Source organism: Triturus cristatus, chromosome 5_1 (assembly GCF_964204655.1).
Source record: "Triturus cristatus chromosome 5_1, aTriCri1.1, whole genome shotgun sequence".
NCBI classification, from domain to species: Eukaryota; Metazoa; Chordata; class Amphibia; order Caudata; family Salamandridae; genus Triturus; species Triturus cristatus.
The window spans coordinates 3253439-3273460 of NC_140587.1; the positions used below are offsets into that span (position 1 = coordinate 3253439).

Below are 20022 nucleotides of genomic sequence, written 5' to 3' on the forward strand. Positions count from 1 at the left end.
CATTGCTTGTTTGGTCTTTTTTGTGTGTTTTTTCCTTTGTGTTTTATGGGCATAAAGGAGACGTTCGTGTGACGGAAACGTACGCTGCTGTTGTCTCGTGCGGGCTTCTCCGCCTCGTTCATGCTGCCTGTCTTCTGTGTTTGGTACGCGTCGTTCGCGTCGGTCTCTATTGCTTGTGTGCCGGGTTGTCTGTGAGTGTCGGTCGTGCGACTTTGTCTCCGTGCGAGTCGGTCTCGTTTTACACGCATTGCATCGTACTGTGCTAATCGTACATCGCGGGTACCGGTCGCTCGGGTTGATTCCGGGTTCGTGTCGGTCGGTGAAAATCGCGTTAGTTTTCTGGCCGGACCACTATTTTCCCTCCGGCTCGGTCGTACGGCTTGTATTCCGTACGTGTCGGTTGTAATTCACTCGCGATGCATCGTACTGCACAGGCCGTACGGCGCTGGTCCGTGTCGGTCGGTATTTGGTCCGGGTCCATGTCGGTCGGTTCGTTTTGGGGCCGGAATCGGAATCGGCCCCTTAGTGTGTGGAATGAAAAAATAAAGGAAAAAACCTTGTAAATTTTGAATAAATCCTGTAAAGACAAAGGTTCTAGTGCCTTTTGGAAAATTGTGAGTGCTAAGAAAAGTGGTTGTGATAACTCCAACAGGCCGGCTACCAATATTAGTGCCAAAGGTTGGGTGGAGCATTTTATTAATATTTTTTCTTTCGACATGGACAGTAATAATGTTGTACAGGAGGCTCCCATGACTTGCCTAAGGAACATCCATTTTTCTGTTGAAGAGGTTGTAGACACCCTTAGAGGTAGCCCAGCTCACAAGGCCCGGAACCTGATGGACTCTCTATAGACTGTATAAATTAAATACCCAATTCTGGGGGCCCATCATAATTAATGTTTTGAAAGCTGCTGTGTCACCAGTATTCCAGCTTCATGGCAGACAGCTACTATTGTTTGTATCTTTAAGAAGGACAATAGATAAGAACCTAAGGGCCATATGTATCAAATACTTTTGCATTTGCAAACGGTGCAATTCGGTATCTTTGCCCATTTGCGAAAGCATAAGAGCTTTTCAAGGTGTATGATATGCATTGTAGTCGCAATTTTAGGTAATCACAAATGTGTCAAGCAGTTTCTAAATGCAAACTGTGCAGTTAGAACATAATTTTACCATCGACTTGGAGTTGGTGTAACAATGTGCACATTTTTACAAATTAATTTTTCAAAGTGTCATGTGGCAAACATGCCTCTAGGGAATTTGTGCTCCTTGCATGTACGCATTTCTTTTTTGGGGTGCTTCGGGGGGGGGCCTTAGGCCCCCAGGCACAATTGGTATTGCTTTACCTAATTTGTGATTACCAATTAGGTAAACACAGATTAGGTAATGCAAAACCATTTGCACCTATGGGCCTTTAGGCCCCATAGGAAAGAATGGAGTAGTATTACATAATAGCGATTACCTAATTGTGATTACAAATCTTTAGTACTCGCTATTAGGTAAACCCTGTTTTCTTACATACAATTTTGCATTCCTTAAATAGCGATTACCTAAAATTCACTATTCAAGTAATGCAAAATGGAGTTTCGATTCATGTGACCCTAAATGCTGCAGGCCGATCTCTATATTCGATTTAGAGGCCAAACTTTTATAGCGTAGTATTTTACATAGAATTGAGGCCTGGGCAAATGAGAATAAGGCAATATTATTATGGTGCTGTTTGGATTTAGAGAAGGATTGGGGACTCAAAATCAATGCTCGTAATTGCACCTAATCACTGAAAAGTACACTGTAGCCAAAAAAGGAACTATGTATACCTTTCTTTTATTGCTCTCAGAGGTGTCTTTGACTGTGTCAACCGATCAAAGCTATTGGACATTTCAATACATATGGGCCTTCCCAAACTTCTTGTGAATTTTTCACAGGCACTTCACAGTGGGGTGACTGCTTCTGTGAGGTATGGCCCAGAGGGGTAGTGCACAAAACGAGTCAGGCTAGCTAGAGGGGTTTGTCAAGGCTATGTCCTTGCCCTCATATTGTTTGGTCTGTATATTAATTAGGGGTACGTGGAACTTGAGAAGTTTCACTCCACGGAGTTATGCAGAGTTACCCAAAAACTCAGCGAGACTCAGCGGAGTTCCCCAAGCAGTGGATTTGTGGTACGTCACTCTGCTTACGCTGATTTTTAGCACTGGAAGCTGGTCCCACGCTATAAAGTCAGCACAAACGGAACCACGCGGTGAGCCAAAAGGAGCTGCATTTTTCCGCTAGAGTTGATTTTCTGCGCAAGTGGCAGCTTTCTCAACTCAAGGGGTAGCGACCTGTTACGACCACCCACATTAAGAAATCTTACCGGCAGGTGGTCTAGCACTTGATTTTTCCACTCTCATGACTTAGAATTGGTGAGCCGCACACAAGAAAAAACTCTGCCACAAGGTATTTGGAGAAGTACTACCGTAACTCCAAGCTGAGCACGGAGTGGCCAAAACTCCACGAACTCCGTTGGAGGAGCGTAGTTTACCGCCCACCCCTAATATTACTAGGATGAACTATTTTCTAATCGCTACTGGCAAGGACCTGTCAAAGTTGGGGCCCTGGTTTGTTTCTGCACTACTGTTTCGGCACTACTATATGCAGATGATGCTGCCTTAATTGCACGTACCCCAATAGTCCAAGATAATTTGTTGATCACTTTTTTAAACTAGTGGACAACCCGAATATTGAAACTAAAATCTCTAAAACTCCTTGCAGGGTCTGTGATAAACAATGCCAGAAGGTTAGACAACTCACTATGAACAGAAAACCGATTATCAGAGTAAATGATCTCTCATATATAGGGTTGATCTTCGATGTCCGGAGCTCCTGGTTAACTTGCATCTCGCACAGGTGTCTCTATTTTAATCAGTCTGCGAGGGTAGTCTTTGATTTAGTCAGAAAGGTGGGTAAAAAGCTGTGCTGCCATCTTCAAAATTTAAAAACCCAAGTACATTCCAGTTGTATCCTATGGGGCAGCCATCTTGTCTAAAAATGCTACAGGAGGGGAGCCGCTATTATAGATGTCTGCTTGGACTTCCACCATCCAGTCTGCACTTTTATATACTTGAAGATCTGGAGCTTCCTTATGTTGAGGGTTCCATCAAGCTAGAAGCTCTTCTTTGGATTTTAATTTGGGCAAATGAGCAGGACAATTTCAAATGTATGTTCATCACTTGCTTTTACGCCTGTGAGTATGGCCTTAAAATGAGTGGCTAAAATATGTTAAGAATAGTACAGAAGTATTGGGCAGACCTGAAATGTTTACTTCCCCACACTTGATTGTTAAAGGAGACGCAAAACGAGTCAAAAAGTTATATATGTCTTTTTTCAGGGTGTAGAGTGAAGAGAAAGAATATTGAAAAAAACATTGTCAGGGACTAAAGCTGCTTTTAAATTAGCTATTAGGGTGTGGAATGAAAAACTGGTATTGGGATGGAATCCTGTTTAGATGTGTGAAAAATACGTCAGAAAACTCGTTCCCAACAAACTTTCATTTGGATACCATCAGGAGCCGTCTGTGTTTCCTCCTTGGCCATTGTGACTGAGCGTCTATTTTAATCTGTGATGAGGTTTCTACTCTGACCTTGCCACATTTGTCTGTAAATATCATGTGTTCCCTCAATGAACATTTTTATTACCAATTTTAAAACTAAATGATTTTCATCAGCGCAAACCTGCACTCTAATTTTAATTTATGTCATCCAGTCCCCTGGTGTGTTCTGCAGTTGGTAGGTTTTTAAAATCGCCATTCATATGCACAACTCAATGGGTTACTAAATATTTAAGAACAAAGTCCTGTGCACACTTTTCAGGGTTGTGTGGTTCCAGTGTAGGAACCGTTAATCGAGTGTTCTTTGTGTAACAAGAAATATGAGAGTTGACATCAAGCGAATCTTTCTGAAGATGTTTATGTATCAAACCAAATCAAATACAGAAATGAAAACCAACCAGTTACTAAGTATTTGTTTTCCAAATGTTGGACGTTTTACAGTTATGAATAATAAACAATAGATGTTATGGTTCTGATATACCCCGGGAACCATTTGTGATTTTGTATGAGTTTTTGCTTTTGATGTATTTGTATGATGTCATTGGTATTTTTGCGACCTTATTGTCTTATTCTTTTATGGATTGGTTTTAAATTCGACATAACAATTTTATTAATTGATTGATTGATTGATTGATTGATTGATTGATACTCATATTGTGCATGGAACATGCTCTCTGATGTGATTCTCCTGTGACTTGCCTTCACCGCTGTGTTTCTGAGGTTCGTTTACAAACCAACAATAAATACTGCTTCATATTCAGTTATTCCTATCGATGCTGTATTACTAAACAAAGTACATCATTGTATCGTCTTTCACATGAGTCGCAGGTTTATTGAATTCTTGGATAGTAATTGACACTACTTCTTTCTTTCCAGGACCAGATGAGATCCGCTTGGTGAATGGGATGTCCCCTTGCTCAGGAAGAGTTGAACTCAAGCAGAATGGTGTTTGGGGGTCAGTGTGTGATGATGACTCTTGGGGACAACAGGAGGCTTCGGTTGCCTGCAGACAACTGGGCTGTGCACTGGTGCAGGACTACATGCATAATTCCTCGTTTGGAAAGAGTTCTCTTCCAGTGCTGATTAGCAACATTCAATGCCAGGGATATGAGGCCGCTCTCTGGAAGTGTGCACAGCAAGACTGGGAACTCAATACCTGTGCAACAGGAAGGGACGCAGGAGTGACTTGTACTGGTAAGAAATACTAAGACAATGCAAGCAAATTCTTTATTCTTACAGGACTATAATTTATACCAGACTACAATAATGTGATAAAAAGCAAAAGGCTACTAATGATGCATTTTAGGGCTTGCTACTGTAAGCAGTAACACAGACCAGGCCAGTGCTAATCATGAGCGGGTTCTATACACATTATCATAGCACAGACGAGATTTATTCGATGATGAGTACACCATATAATAGGATCACAGAGAATCACTGTCCATTCTCAAGTGAGTGCAGGATACAGTGATATCATTCAGACCCACTATCCATCCTTGAGTGAGTGCAAGATACAGTAAGATCATTCAGACCACGATCCATCCTCAAGTGAGTATTGAATACAGTAAGATCATTCAGATCCATTTTCCATCCTCGAGTGAGTGCAGGATACAATATGATCATTCAGATCCACTATCCATCCTTGAGTGAGTGCAGGATACAGTAAGATCATTCAGACCCACTATCCATCCTCGAGTGAGTGCAGGATATAATAAGATCATTCAGACCCACTATCCATCCTTGAGTGAGCGTAGGATACAGTAAGATCATTCAGATCCACTATCCATCCTCAAGTGAGTGTAGGATACAGTAAGATCATTCAGACCTCCATACATCCTCAAGTGAGTGTTGAATACAGTAAGATCATTCAGACCCACTTTCCATCCTCGAGTGAGCGTAGGATACAATAAGATCATTCAGACCCACTATCCAACCTCGAGAGAGCGTAGGATACAGTAAGATCCTTCAGACCACAATACATCCTTAAGTGAGTGTTGAATACAGTATGATCATTCAGACCCACTATCCATTCTCGAGTGAGTGTAGGATACAGTAATCATTCAGACCCACTATCCATCCTCGAGTGAGTGTAGGATACAGTAATCATTCAGACCTACTATCCCTCCTCGAGTGAGTGTAGGATACAGTAATTATTCAGACCTACTATCCATCCTCGAGTGAGTGCAGTATACAGTAAGACCATTTAGGCCCATTATCCATCCTTGAGTGATTGCAGGATAGAGTAAGATCATACAGATCCACTATCCATCCTCGAGTGAGTGCAGGATACAGTAAGATCATTCAGACCCACTATCCATCCTCGAGTGAGTGCAGGCTACAGTAAGATCATTCAGATCCACTATCCATCCTCGAATGAGTGCAGGATACAATAAGATCATTCAGACCCACTATCCATCCTCGAGTGAGCGTAGGATTCAGTAACATCATTCAGACCGACTATCCATCACCAAGTGTGTACAGTATACAGGATACAGGAAACAGTAACATCATTCAGACCGACTATCCATCCTCAAGTGACTGCAGGATACAGTAGGATCACTACGACCAAGAAAAAATCCATGAGGGAGTGCAGGATATCGTAAGACTCCATCTACAAGTGAGTGTAGTTAGGCAAAAGCAAATGACTTCGATTTCGCACACCCCCAATTTCACTGTGCCAGGAAACCCTTTGCTAACTTTTTCCAAACTACCTAATATACACTTTTGTCTCTCTTTTGATTTGCAGGAAACCCAGTTAGATACAGAGTTTGAAATAGGTCTATTTGGTTACAGCAGTTCCTCCTTTAAAGCGGCATGCCAAAGGGGGGGTCCGTGTTTTTTATTGAAATCAGTCATTTTGTTGCAGTCTACCAAAGTGTTTTTGTCTTTGAATTTTGCATTGATGATGTATTGTTTAGTCACAGATGTCCATGATAAATGTGTGGAATACCTCGCTTGCAATGTTTATTTTTCACCCACTTGTGACTTTAAGAATGACTTTTCAGTTCTTCAGACAGCCATCCTGAATACAGAGAATTTATTTCCAAATGCCATCTGTTAATTGTAGGATAATTTATTGTTAACATCTCCTCGTCTAGTTATCAGAAGTGTATCTTTTCTGAGCTCAATATGTTTAGACTCTGTACTTCTAAATATAAGGAGTGATAAGCGGGCACCTCTATTACTCAAATGTGCATTAGAATGAAATGTGACGTAAATCAATTGAAGGTTCGATGACCGCCCATCTGAAAGTTTTTTATGGCAGCTGGAAACTCTCAGGTTTCCATTAGATTATGCCTTTCTACACTACTTTGATTCTAAATCTGTATCTGGCATGACATGAGGCTCAAGTCTCGGGAGTGATCATCTTAAATTAACAATTGGCCTTTGGTTGTAAAGTGAACTTCTAACTACTGGTCCCCATTGTTCAGGATCAAAAGATCTCATTCAAACAGGATTTATGTAATGATCAAGTTATACATGAGAAATTAAGGATGCAAATTCAATCGGTTGTTGACTCATCTTCAGGCAATGTAAACAACCCTTTATTTGAGAACTTACTTTTAATAATAATAATAATAAAACCACTTATAGAGCGCCTGATTACACTCAAAACGGTGTGTCCCCGCGCTTAAGAAATGCTAACGTCCCCCTGAAAAGCCGATGTCCGAGGCTAAATCAATCCTAGGGAGAAGAAGACATTTATTCACTAGGGAAAAGGTACGTTTTCAGCTTTAGTCTAAATCTAGCTTCAGAGGGTTCCATACGCAAGTCGAGAGGCAGATGGTTCCAGTGCCTACTGGCTAGAAGGCGAAAGGAGCTACCTCCCATCCTGGTCCTGCGTACGCGAGGGAGCTGGAATAACATCGCTCCAGCCGATCTCAGGTTGCGAATAGGGCGATGGATGGTAAGGAGATTGCGTAGATAACCAGGTCCTTTACCCTGGGCAATGCGATGGGCTAAACAAAGTGCTTTGAACTTGATGCGCTCCTCGATAGGGAGCCAGTGGAGTTTCCGTAATGCCGTTTTTCCTGAAGCCCTGCGAGGAAGATTGAGAACCAGGCGGGCGGCTGCATTTTGGACGCACTGCAATTGATGTATGCCCTTTCTTTTCAGGCCAAGGAGAAGAGCATTGCCGTAGTCTAGATGTGGAGTGACTAGGGCATGAATCAATGTTTTCCTGGCACTAATGGGGAGCAGGGTGAGAACTTTCCGAAGAGTTTTTAATATTCCAAAACATTTTCCCGTAGTTTTGTTAATCTGTTGTTTAAAAGATAACTCCCCATCCAGCAACACTCCCAGATTTCTAACGGAGTCTGCCGGGACGGGAATTGCACCTAATTCTAGTGGCCACCAAGCCTGGGACCAGGCCGAGGGGGATTTACCAACCACCAACACTTCTGTTTTATCGCCATTAAGGCGTAGGCAGTTGTTGTTCATCCACTCTGCCACAGCTCTCATGCAGTTGGAGAAGTTTTTAGCGTACTCTGCCTGATTGTTGGTGAGTTTAATTATTAGTTGGGTATCGTCCGCATATGAGACGATATCCACACCAAAAGCATCCACAATATGTGCTAAGGGCTCCATGTATAAATTGAATAGCGTGGGGCTCAGACTTGAGCCCTGTGGAACCCCATGTCTCAATTTGCGAAGAGTCGATTTCTAGGGAGGATAGTAAATCTGAAAGCTCCTGTTATCTAGAAAAGATTCTACCCACTTCAGGGCTGGTCCTTCAACTCCCAAATCTGAGAGGCGAGACAGCAGCGTCGAGTGCAGCACGGTGTCAAATGCTGCACTGAGATCTAGTAGAACCAACGCTGGCGTCTGCCCCTCGTCCGCAGCTAGTCTCAGACATTCAGTGGAGAAGAGCACCGCCGACTCAGTAGAGTGGCCCGCTCTAAAACCTGACTGAGTGGGGTGGAGAAGCGAGTTTTCTTCAATGAACTTCATGAGTTGACTATTGACTACCTTCTCCACGACTTTCCCACAAAATGGGAGGAGAGAGATGGGGCGTAGATTTTTTAACTGGGAAATGTGGGTATTGGGTTACTTTTTCAGGGGTATAACCTGTGCTGTTTTCCAAGTGTTAGGCACGTGGCACTCCTGGAAGGATAAGGAAATCAAGTGTTCAATCTGTTCAATCATGCAGTCAATTATTCCCTTGCAACGATTGGGGGATATCACATCCAAAGGAGAGCCAGTCTGAATGCTATTAACAATAGTAAGTAAATCTAACCTCTCTGGAACTCTGCCGAATGTTTAGTTGGCATGTTATCTGTAAAGGAAGCGTGTATTAAGTCCACTTTGTTTATGAAAAAATCTGCAATCTCATCACATAATTCATTGGAGAAGATGTCTTGGGCCTCTAATCTAGTGGGAACCGTAAGCTCTTTGTAGATTGAAAAAACTTCCTTAGTAGGATTTTTTGCCGATTCTATACGTTCTTTGAAATGAGCGCCTTTAGCTGCTCTTACGAGTTTGTGATAGGCTTTAAGTTCTCTTTTATAATTCAGTTTATCCTCAGAATTGTAGTTTTTCCTCCAGCTACGTTCAGTATTTTTACATTTAGCTTTAGCTTCTTTAAGTTCTTTAGAAAACCAGGGGGTAGTCTTAATTTTCCTGGCGGGGGGCTTTAGTATCCATGGCGCTACCTTGTCCAAAGCCCTAGACATCCATATTTCATAATCGGCCCAGGTTTTGAGCAAAGTGTTACCTGGAGACGGGGATTCTTTAAGTAGAGCGGATTTATAGTTTTCCTTCGTAAACTTCTTCCAGTCTCTACGCTTCTGAGGTCTAGGTTTGATCATACTATCATCCTGTGGGCCAATTTCAATCTCAAAAGGAATAGCGAAATGGTCTGACCATGTAATTTGCAATGGAGTGGCAACCTTAACCCCTTTCCAGTTAGAAAAAATGGGGTCAAGAAGGTGGCCCAATTGATGTGATGGGAGAGTTGATTGCAGTTTGAGCGACTGTGATTTCAAAGCATCTATCACAGCTTGTGCCTCCTTACAATTGGGGTCCTCAAAGTGGAAATTAATGTCTCCCAAAATGAGAAATTTTTTGTAGCGAAGTGCATGCTGAGATATTATCTCTGTCAGATTATTACAGAACTGGGAAGTCTTGCCTGGGGGCCGGTATACAAAAAATCCATTAATAACATTTTTAGGGTTGGCTTTAATCGAGAAGAAACCACCCTCACTGTTAGGTAGAGTGGCCTTCTCTAAGGTACAGTGTAGGTCGTTTTTATAATGCGCTGGCTAAGCCTATACAGCCTTCATTTAACACCTGCTCCCACTCATGTAAAGGAACAAAAAGAGGCCCAAGTCACACAACTATGGTGGTCTTTGCAGAGTGCCTTTGTTAAGAGAAAGACCAGTATATTATCGCAAAGTGTTTGGATGGAGACTGTAGGAAGCTGGCTCTGTATATTCTATGACAAAGTAAGGTATAGTCTGCACAGAGTCCAGTGGATCTCCAGAGGTATAGCAGAAGCTAATTAGACAATCGCTGGCAGCTTGTGGTACTGTGGTTGAGCAGTTAGGCTTATCAGGAGGGTCTGTGAAGCATTTATTGTATTCGCTCAGATAGGAACTGATGGCACACACTCAGAGGCTGAATCCAGACCAAATAGGTAAGAATAAAAAAGATATGCTTAAGTTTTGTTTCTGGACCCAGCAGGACTTGGCACAGGTGAGCAGAATATACTTTCAAATGCAAACCTTTACAAGAAAAGGCAAATGTAGATGAAATTGGAATTGTTACAGGTTTGTATTTGCTTTTAAACAGTTCAGAATACATTAAGATTACGTTGGATTACTGTAATATTAAATTTCAGTTACTTCGACTACTCTTGGTGATATGCTGAGATATCACACCGTGGAGCTCACAAAATACAGTTAAGTATGACAGATTTTGGTTCAAAAGAAAGTTACTTTGGTTTCCATGCAAACGTTAGTTCACTACTTACAACATTTTTAGGAGAAAAATCCTAACATGGATTCTTATGGAGAAAAATAGTGTTATTGGTTTGCAGGCAAGTAAACAACTTACAATGCTGGGTGTCTGGAGTTAGAACAAATGTTCCCCAAGGTTCAGGTTCGCACTAAAAGAGAGTCACCAGTGGCACTGGGGCGCAGGGTGCAGAGTGCAGGGGCCCAATGTTAGCCAATAGGGCTGAGGGGTCGTCAGTCAAGGGTTGCTTATGAGCAGGTCCCTCGGTTATGGGAGCAAAGCTCCGGGGATTAAGATCAGAATTGCAGGGGCCAACAATCAGAACATGAGCTGCACCAGCAGCAGCATGGAGGCGGCCGGAGGCAGAATGCCAAGGAGACGTCAGGTGCCCTGTGGATTTCAATGGCGATCTCTGGTTTGGAAGAAGAACTGCAGGCTCTGGCAAGGAGGTTTGCTGAGGGAGACCACTGGCCAGAGAGGTGAGTTGGATTCTTGGGGGATGCCTGGACACCATTGGTTGGGCCACAAAGGCCGTGAGGCGTCAGGTGCAGGGGTGTCCTTTAGGCATCAAGTTTTCTTACTACCTCCGCTCACTATCAGTGGGACCCTCAGGTTTAGGCTGCAGGCATCATTCTGAAGCTCGAGGTAGGTCGGAATCACCAGATCCCAGGTCAGGATTGCTGGGGAAACCTCCTCGTGGTGTTGAGCCGCTCAAACTCGGGCCATTGGTGTCGGGTGCAGAGCGGTGCAGAATGATGGTGCAGAACCGCAGAGCCACCTGGATTTGAGTCCTCTGTTGGAGTCTTGGTTTTAGCAAACCGGTACTCACAGGAGACAGAGTCGTTCAGGGGAAGGCAAGGCAGGTTCTCAGGGTTCTGGATGGCGGCTGACTGCTGGACAGGCCGGGTTACGCCGTTTGCTGGTTGAAGTCAGGACAGACGGTCGGGCTGGGGCCTCTTCTTCCTTCTTCAGGACGGCTCTTCTGTCCTTCTTCTTTTTTCTTCTCGTATCTGAGAAGGCACGGTTCAGGGTGGCCCCTAAATACTAAATGTAGGTGCATTACAGGGGTGTGCAGGTTGGAACCAGTAGGTACCTTCCTTGGGGTGAGTACACCCCTTAGTATGCCATCCTCCAGTGGGAGGGGGCATAAGCCTCACTCTGATTGGCTCGGTCCCCTCATCGTCAAGATGGAGGGGACTGAGATGTGTGATTCACCTCACCTCCTTCACCAGAGGGGTGGGGTTGGCAAAGGTGGGCACACTTCTTCTTCTAACTTGGTTTTCCCACCGATTCTGGGGGTCAGAACCAGTGGGAGCAAGTTGCTGTGGACAACAAAAGGCAGGGTCAGCTAACAAAGGCGGCAGGCCTTTGAATCTTCCCCTTCATGGCCCGAGCCCATCCTAGGGGAGGAGGCATGACACCTCTTCCCAGGATGGGCTTTGTTTCTGAACCCAGAGAGCGAAGGCCTTCTGCCCAGGGGTCCAGAAACCTGTCTGGTGTTGGCAAATGGCGGGTAGCCATTCAGGAACTACACCAGGGCTGGTAGTTTTTCAGGGGGCATCTCAAAGTGGCCCTCTGAGTGCATTTTACATTAAATCCCACACTGGCATCAATGTGGGTTCAATTTGCTGAGACATTTGCTACCAAGCTGCCCAGGTTTGAGCAAAGCCATTTTGGAGCTGTGGAATTTGTGATGACCAACTCCCATACCATATACTCTGAAGGGATTTAGAATGTCTAAGAATGGACTTAGACACTGTAGGGGTACAGTGCTCATGCAACTGTACCCTCACCTATGGGCTTGTGCACGCTGCTAGAGGGGCAACTTTCCTAGGCCACAGGCATTGAGTTTCAGGCATGGCACACAAGGATTTGTGTCATGTCGACTCTTCACTTTACCTTTTTCTGTACCAAAACATGCAGCCTGCAATGGAAGTGTGTGGGTGTTAGTGTGCATGGCCTCTAAGGGTGTCACAATAGGTGCTGCAGGTCTTAGAGGCCTTCCCTGATCACAGTGCCCATGGTACAAATGTGTGCCTGGGTGTCTAATTGGATGCATTAGAGTTTGGCTGGGTGTGTCAGTGTCTGCACTGGAATGTCCCTGAGAGTGTTAGGGCCTGATTCACAAAAGTAAACTTAGACCAAAAATCTAAGTTTAGACCTAAAGTCTAACTTTACTACTACTAAAGTTAGACCTTTCGTCTAAGTTTAGACCAAAAGTCTAACTTAGACCAAACGTCTAACTTTTCTACTACTAAAGTTAGACGTTTGGTCTAAGTTAGACTTTTGGTCTAAACTTAGACCAAAAGTCTGACTTTAGTAGTATTAAAGTTAGACTTTAGGTCTAAACTTAGGGGCAGATTTATGACTGCTGGCGCATCTCTGCTAATCAGCAGAGATGCGCCAGAAGAGTTGCGACGCATCTGCCCACCCGTGCGCCACCACTGATGCGCCGCATTTACAATGCGGTGCACCGTGGCACTCGGATGGGCAGATGCGTGACGCCTCTCCTGTCGGAAAGGAGGCGCATTGCTGGAGTTGTGTCGCAACCGCATAGCAGCTCCAGCAAGGCTCGGGGTGCCCCTATCCCTAACATGCTGCGTCAATCCTTACGCCTGCTTCAAGCAGGCGCAGGGATTTGACGCAGCATGGCCGGAAAAGTGACTGAAATCTTGTAGATTTCACTCAGCCACTTTTCGGAGGCGTTCCTGTGCCGGAACGCCCACCCTGTGAAGGTACGCCCACATGTGGCGCAAGATTTACAACGTGACGCATCTCCATAGATGCGTCACGTTGTAAATAGCCCGCAGCATGGCCTTGGCTTTGCGCCGCCGCTGCGTCACAAAAGTGATGCAATAGCGGCGCAAAAGTGGCGCACGGGGCTCATAAATCTGCCCCTAAGACTTTTGGTCTAAGTTTACTTTTGTGAATCAGGCCCATAGTGTATGCATCGGTGTGTGCCTGGGTGTGTCAATGTATGAATCAGTGTGTGCCTGGGTGTCTTATTGGAGGCATTAGTGTTTGGCGGGGTGTGTCCATGTCTGCATCAGTGTATATCCATGGGTGCATCAGTGTGTGCCTGGGTGTCTTATTGGAGGCATTAGTGTTTGGCGGGGTGTGTCCATGTCTGCATCAGTGTATATCCATGGGTGCATCAGTGTGTGCCTGGGTGTCTTCCTTGATACATTAGTGTTCGGCTGGGTGTATCAGTGCCTCCATTGCTGTATGCCTCGGCGTGTCAGTGTCTGCATTGGTGTGTACCTGTTTGAGTTAATACCTGCATTAGTGTTTGTTTGGCTGTGTTTAAGACAGCGTATCAGTGTGGGGCTGGATGTGTCAGGGTTTGTATTGGTGTGTAGATGGATTTACCAGTGACGTATCAATGTGTGTCTGGGCGTTTCAGTGGCTGCATCACAGTCTGCCTTGGTGTGTACCTTGAGAATGTAGGATTGTTGAGCAACACAGAAAGATTGAATTAGTAAACTAAATTACTCCAATAGATGGTACCATAAATATAACATGAAGTAAAAAACCTAAATACAAGTTAGTATAACGTTATACAAAAGTACACAAAAAACTTTTAATTTCTGCAAAGCATAAGTTCATATTATAAACAAAACAGTACACATTTCTTATGCTGTAACGCTATCTTAAATTACATTCAAGCATTTGATTTTCCTTTTCTTACTGTTCTCAGGTTCTATAGTTATACACCATAAATGATGTACTGTATTATGAATCATCCTTGAACAGTGGGAAAAACAATCATATAGATTGTGGGAAAAAACACAGAACTGCACTTTATGTCACTGTAAATAAGCAACTCTGTGCATTGTACTCACTACAATTATGTATTCATTGTTTTACCTATAGTTACTCAACTAATCTACCTTACTGCTAATAGATATAAAGGACACCGGGATATGGAGACCTTTATAAAGGCATCAATCCTGGTAGGCCGAATGATGTCATAAATACTCATAATGCAACTACTACAACTATACAATTTCACTTTTTGAGTTGTAACCATCAAAAGATAAGAATTTGGGAGCTTATAGGGCAATCGTTGCTTGAATTTAAAGGTTGCTGTGATTACATTCTGTCCATTCAGTTTTACTTTCTAAATAGACAGTATAGAGTCCAGATGTAACACAAACTGCTTCATGAAATATAATAGCCATTATGGTTTATGTTCTTCCAGAAATAGATATTTGGCCATCTTTGAAATTTGCAATCTCTGTTTCCAATTTACTTCCATCAGCTCTGCATCATTGTAGCATTAAAATAAGACACTCCCCACTTCCTGGTATACATAATCTTGAAATAAGATCTGAGTGACTGTGAGAAGTTGGCCTGGCATATGCTGGTCACTAGTTATAGTGGCCACCTTGCACCAGTCCAATTCGACTCTTATGGTAGTAGGTTTAAGAAAACCTTTTAAAGAAAGTTATCCTAGTGGTAGCTGTGGAGAGCAGCCTTCAGGCTAAGTCTCGGAGGAATGTAAAGCAGCTTATTTGACCTTATAATCTCTTGAATTACCAAATGAAAGGACACCACACAGGTATATATATCAAATATATATGTATTTATTTCTAGACACACTCTACTAATCTCTTAATGATATTAGAAGCCAGGAACACATTCAAATATCAACAATTCCCATAAGTTAAGCACAAATATGGCTGGGGCCCTAGGGGCGTACCAGACCATATACTAAAAAAGAGGTTTAGGAAAGTCGACTTGCAAGGGGACAAGGCCTAGAGCCTGTAGAATCGCTGGGGCTTCACTAATCCACCCAAGGCAGGTAAGTAAAAGACCCACGGGAGACGCGTGCAGTGTGAGAACACAGCCGCGGGTTCCCTATTGATTTCAATGGAGCAAGTTGTGGTTGGATTTTTAAAGTTTAAGGGTACTTCGAGGAAGTCTAAAAACAAGCCACTTACAAGGTAAGTAATTTGAGGGCCAACAAACACCAGGGCACCGGAGTGCACGAGTTACCTCACCCAGGGAAGCCGGGTGAATAGGTGTCTTTTGGGGTTGGGTCGCGTCGCTGTTTTCTATGGAAGCCAAAGAAGATTTGCTGCTTGCGAAGACTGAAGAAGTGTCCGGTGGAATCCAAGGCTGGATTCAAGATGAAGATGACCTGAAAGCAGAAGGGACAGTGTTCACAGTCACTTGCCAGTGACCCGGGGCCAGGAAGATAGATGCTCAAGGATGTCGGGTAATTTCAGGTGATCAAGGGTGTTTTGACTCTTCGCTCACGAGGTCCAGGAGAGATCAACGATGACCAGCAGCTGGATTCAGAGTGTACCACAACATCTGCAGCTGACTGTGGTGTCGGCAACCGGATTGGAGCCAACAAACCTTGGCAACAACAAGTCTTGTGAAAAGTAAATAAAGTCAATGGTCCAGACCAGCAAGGTTTGAGGGACTCACCCAATGAGGGTAAGTGAGGACAGGCCTGGAGCAACCAGGGGAGCCCTTTGGTTTGAGAAGAAAGTCTTCAGGGGACCCACAAGCCAACGGGCAAGGGATCGCGAAGACGCCTCTTGAGGAAATGCTTTAGAGGAGCCCACTTTCACTCGGGATGGGGTAGGCCTCTGATTTTTGGTACACAACCTGCGGAGGGTTTGGCGACAAATGGTCCAAAGCACAAGTTCGTGGAATGTCAGGAAGGGGTTGCACTCGACAATAGCGCAAGGTTCCCAAGTATTGCAGTTCCTCGTCACTCGTGGGGTCCACTCTCCTCAGCTTTGCAGAGAACTCACAATGGCCGTCGAGAAGTCAGGAAATCCACTTCCAGGGCTGCAGGGACTTCCGACTCCGGCGGTAGCGGGAAAGTTTGCAACAGCTGATTCAAGTTTTTGGTGCCTGCCAAGCAGGGGAGTCACACCTTGACTCCAAGGGAGATTCTTCCGTCTTCCAAAGGTAGTGGAATGTCGAAGGACCAGGATTCTTCTTGTAAAGTGTCATCCAGGGATATCTACCGTGCAATGGCAAGGGTTTCCTAACTTATACTCAAAGGCAGGGAGGGACTAGCTCTATGACCACTCCTCTGGGAGGATGAGGGGGGTGGGTGGTTACACCCACTTCCCTTTGTCCAGTTTCTCGCCAGAGCAGGGGCAGGTAGCCCCTGAACCGGTTTGAGCTGGCATATGCACAGAGGAGCCTACTGCTTCCCTAGTGCAGGACTTCAAAGCACTCTAGGAGTGCACCCAACCCAGCTCCAATACACTAAATCCTGTCTGGAAGGTGGTGACACCTCCCTGTGACAGGATGCCTATTGTTGGGCCTCCTCCACTGCGAGTTTCAGTCAGCAGCAGGAGGGCAGCCCCGTGTCTGTGCTGGTGACATCCATTTTGTGATGCCACGGCTCTTTCAGATTTTTACCGTGTTTCCACAGTAGGTACATGTCGTCCCCTCTAGAAGGGTGGGATCATACTCCCACACCAGTTACTGGTGTGGGGGTATGATTCCAAGTTGTTTGACACCAAACACGACATGTTTTGATGCAGTCATTCCAAAGTTAGCATTTAACGGTAGGTTATAATGCACTTAAGAGTATATGGTTTAACCGCATCCACAAACAGCCACAGAGAATAGACTCTGCCAGCTGCAGAGGGGCCCTGCTCATGTGAGGCACCCCCTCACATTGTATACCAAGCACCCTGCCCTCAGGATTGATAGGGCCTGCCTTAGGGCTAACTGGTAGGTTCATATGTGTGTGTAAGGTGAGATATAGGAACCTATACCTGAGTGAGGAGTGCTAACACTACCTCACCCACGCTGCAGTAGCAGGCCTGTGGTGTCAGATTTAGTCTGCTTCCCAGGGGTGGCATAATACATGCTTCAGCCCCTGGTAGGCCTGTGAAGTACCCATGCCCTTGGTACCTAGGGTACCATATACTAGGGGCTTATAAGGGACCACAGTATCCAATCACTAGTGCATCTAGTATGCACTCCAAGTTGTTTAGAGAGAACAGAGAGACTGGGGCCCTGATTAGCAGGAACCCAGCCAGACTATAGCCAGAAACCAGTGTTAACATCAGAAAAAAAGTAAGTGGGGGCAACATAAGTGCAGATCTTACTCTCCTACACACCCCCCCCAAACGCAGGGACACTAAACTAACCTTGACCAGTTGAGTCTTCGTGTTCTAAGTGGAAACACCTTGAAAGTCCATCTGCATTGGCATGTTGGGTCCCAGGTCTATGTTCCACTGTATAGTCCATCCCCTGTAGGGAAATGGACCACCTTAGCAGTTTACGATTTTCACCTTTCATTTTTTTGAGCCATAGGAGGGGCTTGTGGTCAGTCTGAACTATGAAGAGAGTGCCAAACAAGTATGGCCTCAGCTTCTTCAGGGCCCACACCACAGCAAAGGCCTCCCTCTCTATAGCTGACCAACGTTTCTCTCTAGGGGTCAGCCTTCTGCCTATAAATCTACTGGCTAGTCTTGATCTTCATCATTCATTTGAGACAGTACAACTCCCACACCCAGCTCAGAAGCATCTGTTTGGACAATGAACTTTTTTGTGTAGTCTGCACTCTGTAAGATGGGGGCAGTGCACATGGCCTGCTTCAGGTCACCAAATGCCTTTTGACAGCTAGCTGTTCACTGAACCTTTTTTAGCATTTTATTTGAGGTAAGATCATTCAAGGGGGTCACTATAGATCCATACCCCTTAACAAACATCCTATAGTACCCAGTCAGGCCTAAAAAGGCTCTCACCTGTGTCTGGTTGGTTGGAGCTACCCATTCCATTATGGTCTGGATTTTGCTCTGCAATGGTTGAACCTTGCCTTCACCTACAAGGTGGTCCAGGTACACAACCTGACTCTGCCCCATCTGGCACTTAGTGGCCTTAATAGTAAGGCCTGCTTTTTGCAGGGCCTCCAAAACCTTTCTGAGGTGGACCAGGTGATCCTGCCAGGTGGAACTAAAGACAGCAATATCATCTAGATAAGCTGAGCAATAAGTTTCCATACCAGTCCGAACTTTATTCACCAACCTCTGAAAAGTGGAAGGTGCATTCTTCAAACCAAAGGTCATCACCACAAAGTGGTAGTGCCCACCAGGGGTTGAAAATGCTGTTTTGGCCTTGGCATCATCAGCTAACTTGATTTGCCTGTAGCCAGCTGTTAGGTCAAATGTACTCAGGTATTTGGCTGAGGCCAAAGTATCAATCAGCTCATCTGCCCTGGGAATTGGATAGGCATCAGTCCTGGTGACTGCATTGAGGCCTCTGTAGTCAACACAAAACCTAATTTCTTTCTTACTACCCTGGGTATGAGGTGTAGGCACAAGGACTACTGGACTAGCCCAAGGGCTATCTGAAGGCTCAATCACAACTAGTTCCAACATTTTCTGGACTTCAGTCCTGATACAGTCCCTGACATGGTCAGGTTGCCTGTAGATTTTACTCTTGACAGGCAGACTGTCTCCTGTGTCCATCGCATGGGTGGACCAGGAAGTCTGACTAGTGGTCAGGCTAAACATAGGTCTGAACTGCTGCAGAACTTGTCTGCTCTCAGTTTGCTGATGGTCCGTGAGGCTGCTTGCCAAAGCAACACCATCTACTGACCCATCATCAGGGTTCTGTGAGAGCAGGTCAGGGAGAGGATCACTCTCCTCCTCCTGTTCCTCATCAGTTGCCATATGCAAGCCCATGTCAGCCCTGTCTACATATGGCTTTAATCTGTTGACATGGAGCACCCTAAGGGGGCTCCTGGGAGTTCCAAGATTTACCAAGTAGGTGACCTCTCCCTTTTTTCAACAATTGTATGGGGGCCACTCCATTTGTCTTGGAGAGCTGCTGGGGCCACAGGCTCCAACACCCACACCTTCTGTCCTGGCTGATAAACAGTCAGTACAGCCTTTTGGTCATGCCAAGCTTTTTGTAGTTCTTGGCTTGCCTCCAAGTTTTTGGTGGCCTTCTTCATATACTCTGCCATCCGGGAGTGGAGACCTAGTACATAGTCCATCACATCCTGTTTGGGAGGTTTGAGAGGTAACTCCCATCCCTCCTTCACCAAACTTAATGGTCCTCTAACAGGGTGCCCAAACAGAAGTTCAAAAGGGCTGTAGCCAACCCCCTTCTGTGGAACCTCCCTGTATGCAAACAGAAGGCAGGGAAGTAAAAGTCCCATTTTCGCCTAAGCTTTTCTGGGTGTCAGGTGCGTCTTTTTTTGCAAACCACACAGGAGTAGAATGACACAAGCTCCCAATGCCCTTCTCGGAACTTTCCCCACCAGGTTTCTTGGGTTACACCTTAGTAAGTGAGTACCGAGGGGGTAAAGGGGATGGACAGAGAAGAGACAACTCCAACACTGCTGTTCAGCACGAACCTCCTCCCTCACCGGTAGTGACAGCTGCAGACAAATCATGAAATCAAGTGGCGAAACATTTATAACTTATTTGCATTTAAAAACTAAGATAACTTATCTTACCAGGAAGTGTTTTGAGTTTTGCCCCTCTTCTACTT

The 20022-nt window shown here is 44.9% G+C and overlaps 1 protein-coding gene across 1 annotated transcript in view; it reads left to right on the top strand.

Annotated features, from left to right (window-relative positions):
- LOC146829914 (CD5 antigen-like) overlaps window positions 1–20022 on the top strand; it is a 401832-nt gene that overhangs the window by 199284 nt on the left and 182526 nt on the right. The window contains exon 3 of the mRNA XM_085605479.1: window positions 4462–4779. Coding sequence (XP_085461605.1) covers window positions 4462–4779 — 318 coding nt within the window. The remainder of the gene's footprint in view (window positions 1–4461; window positions 4780–20022) is intronic.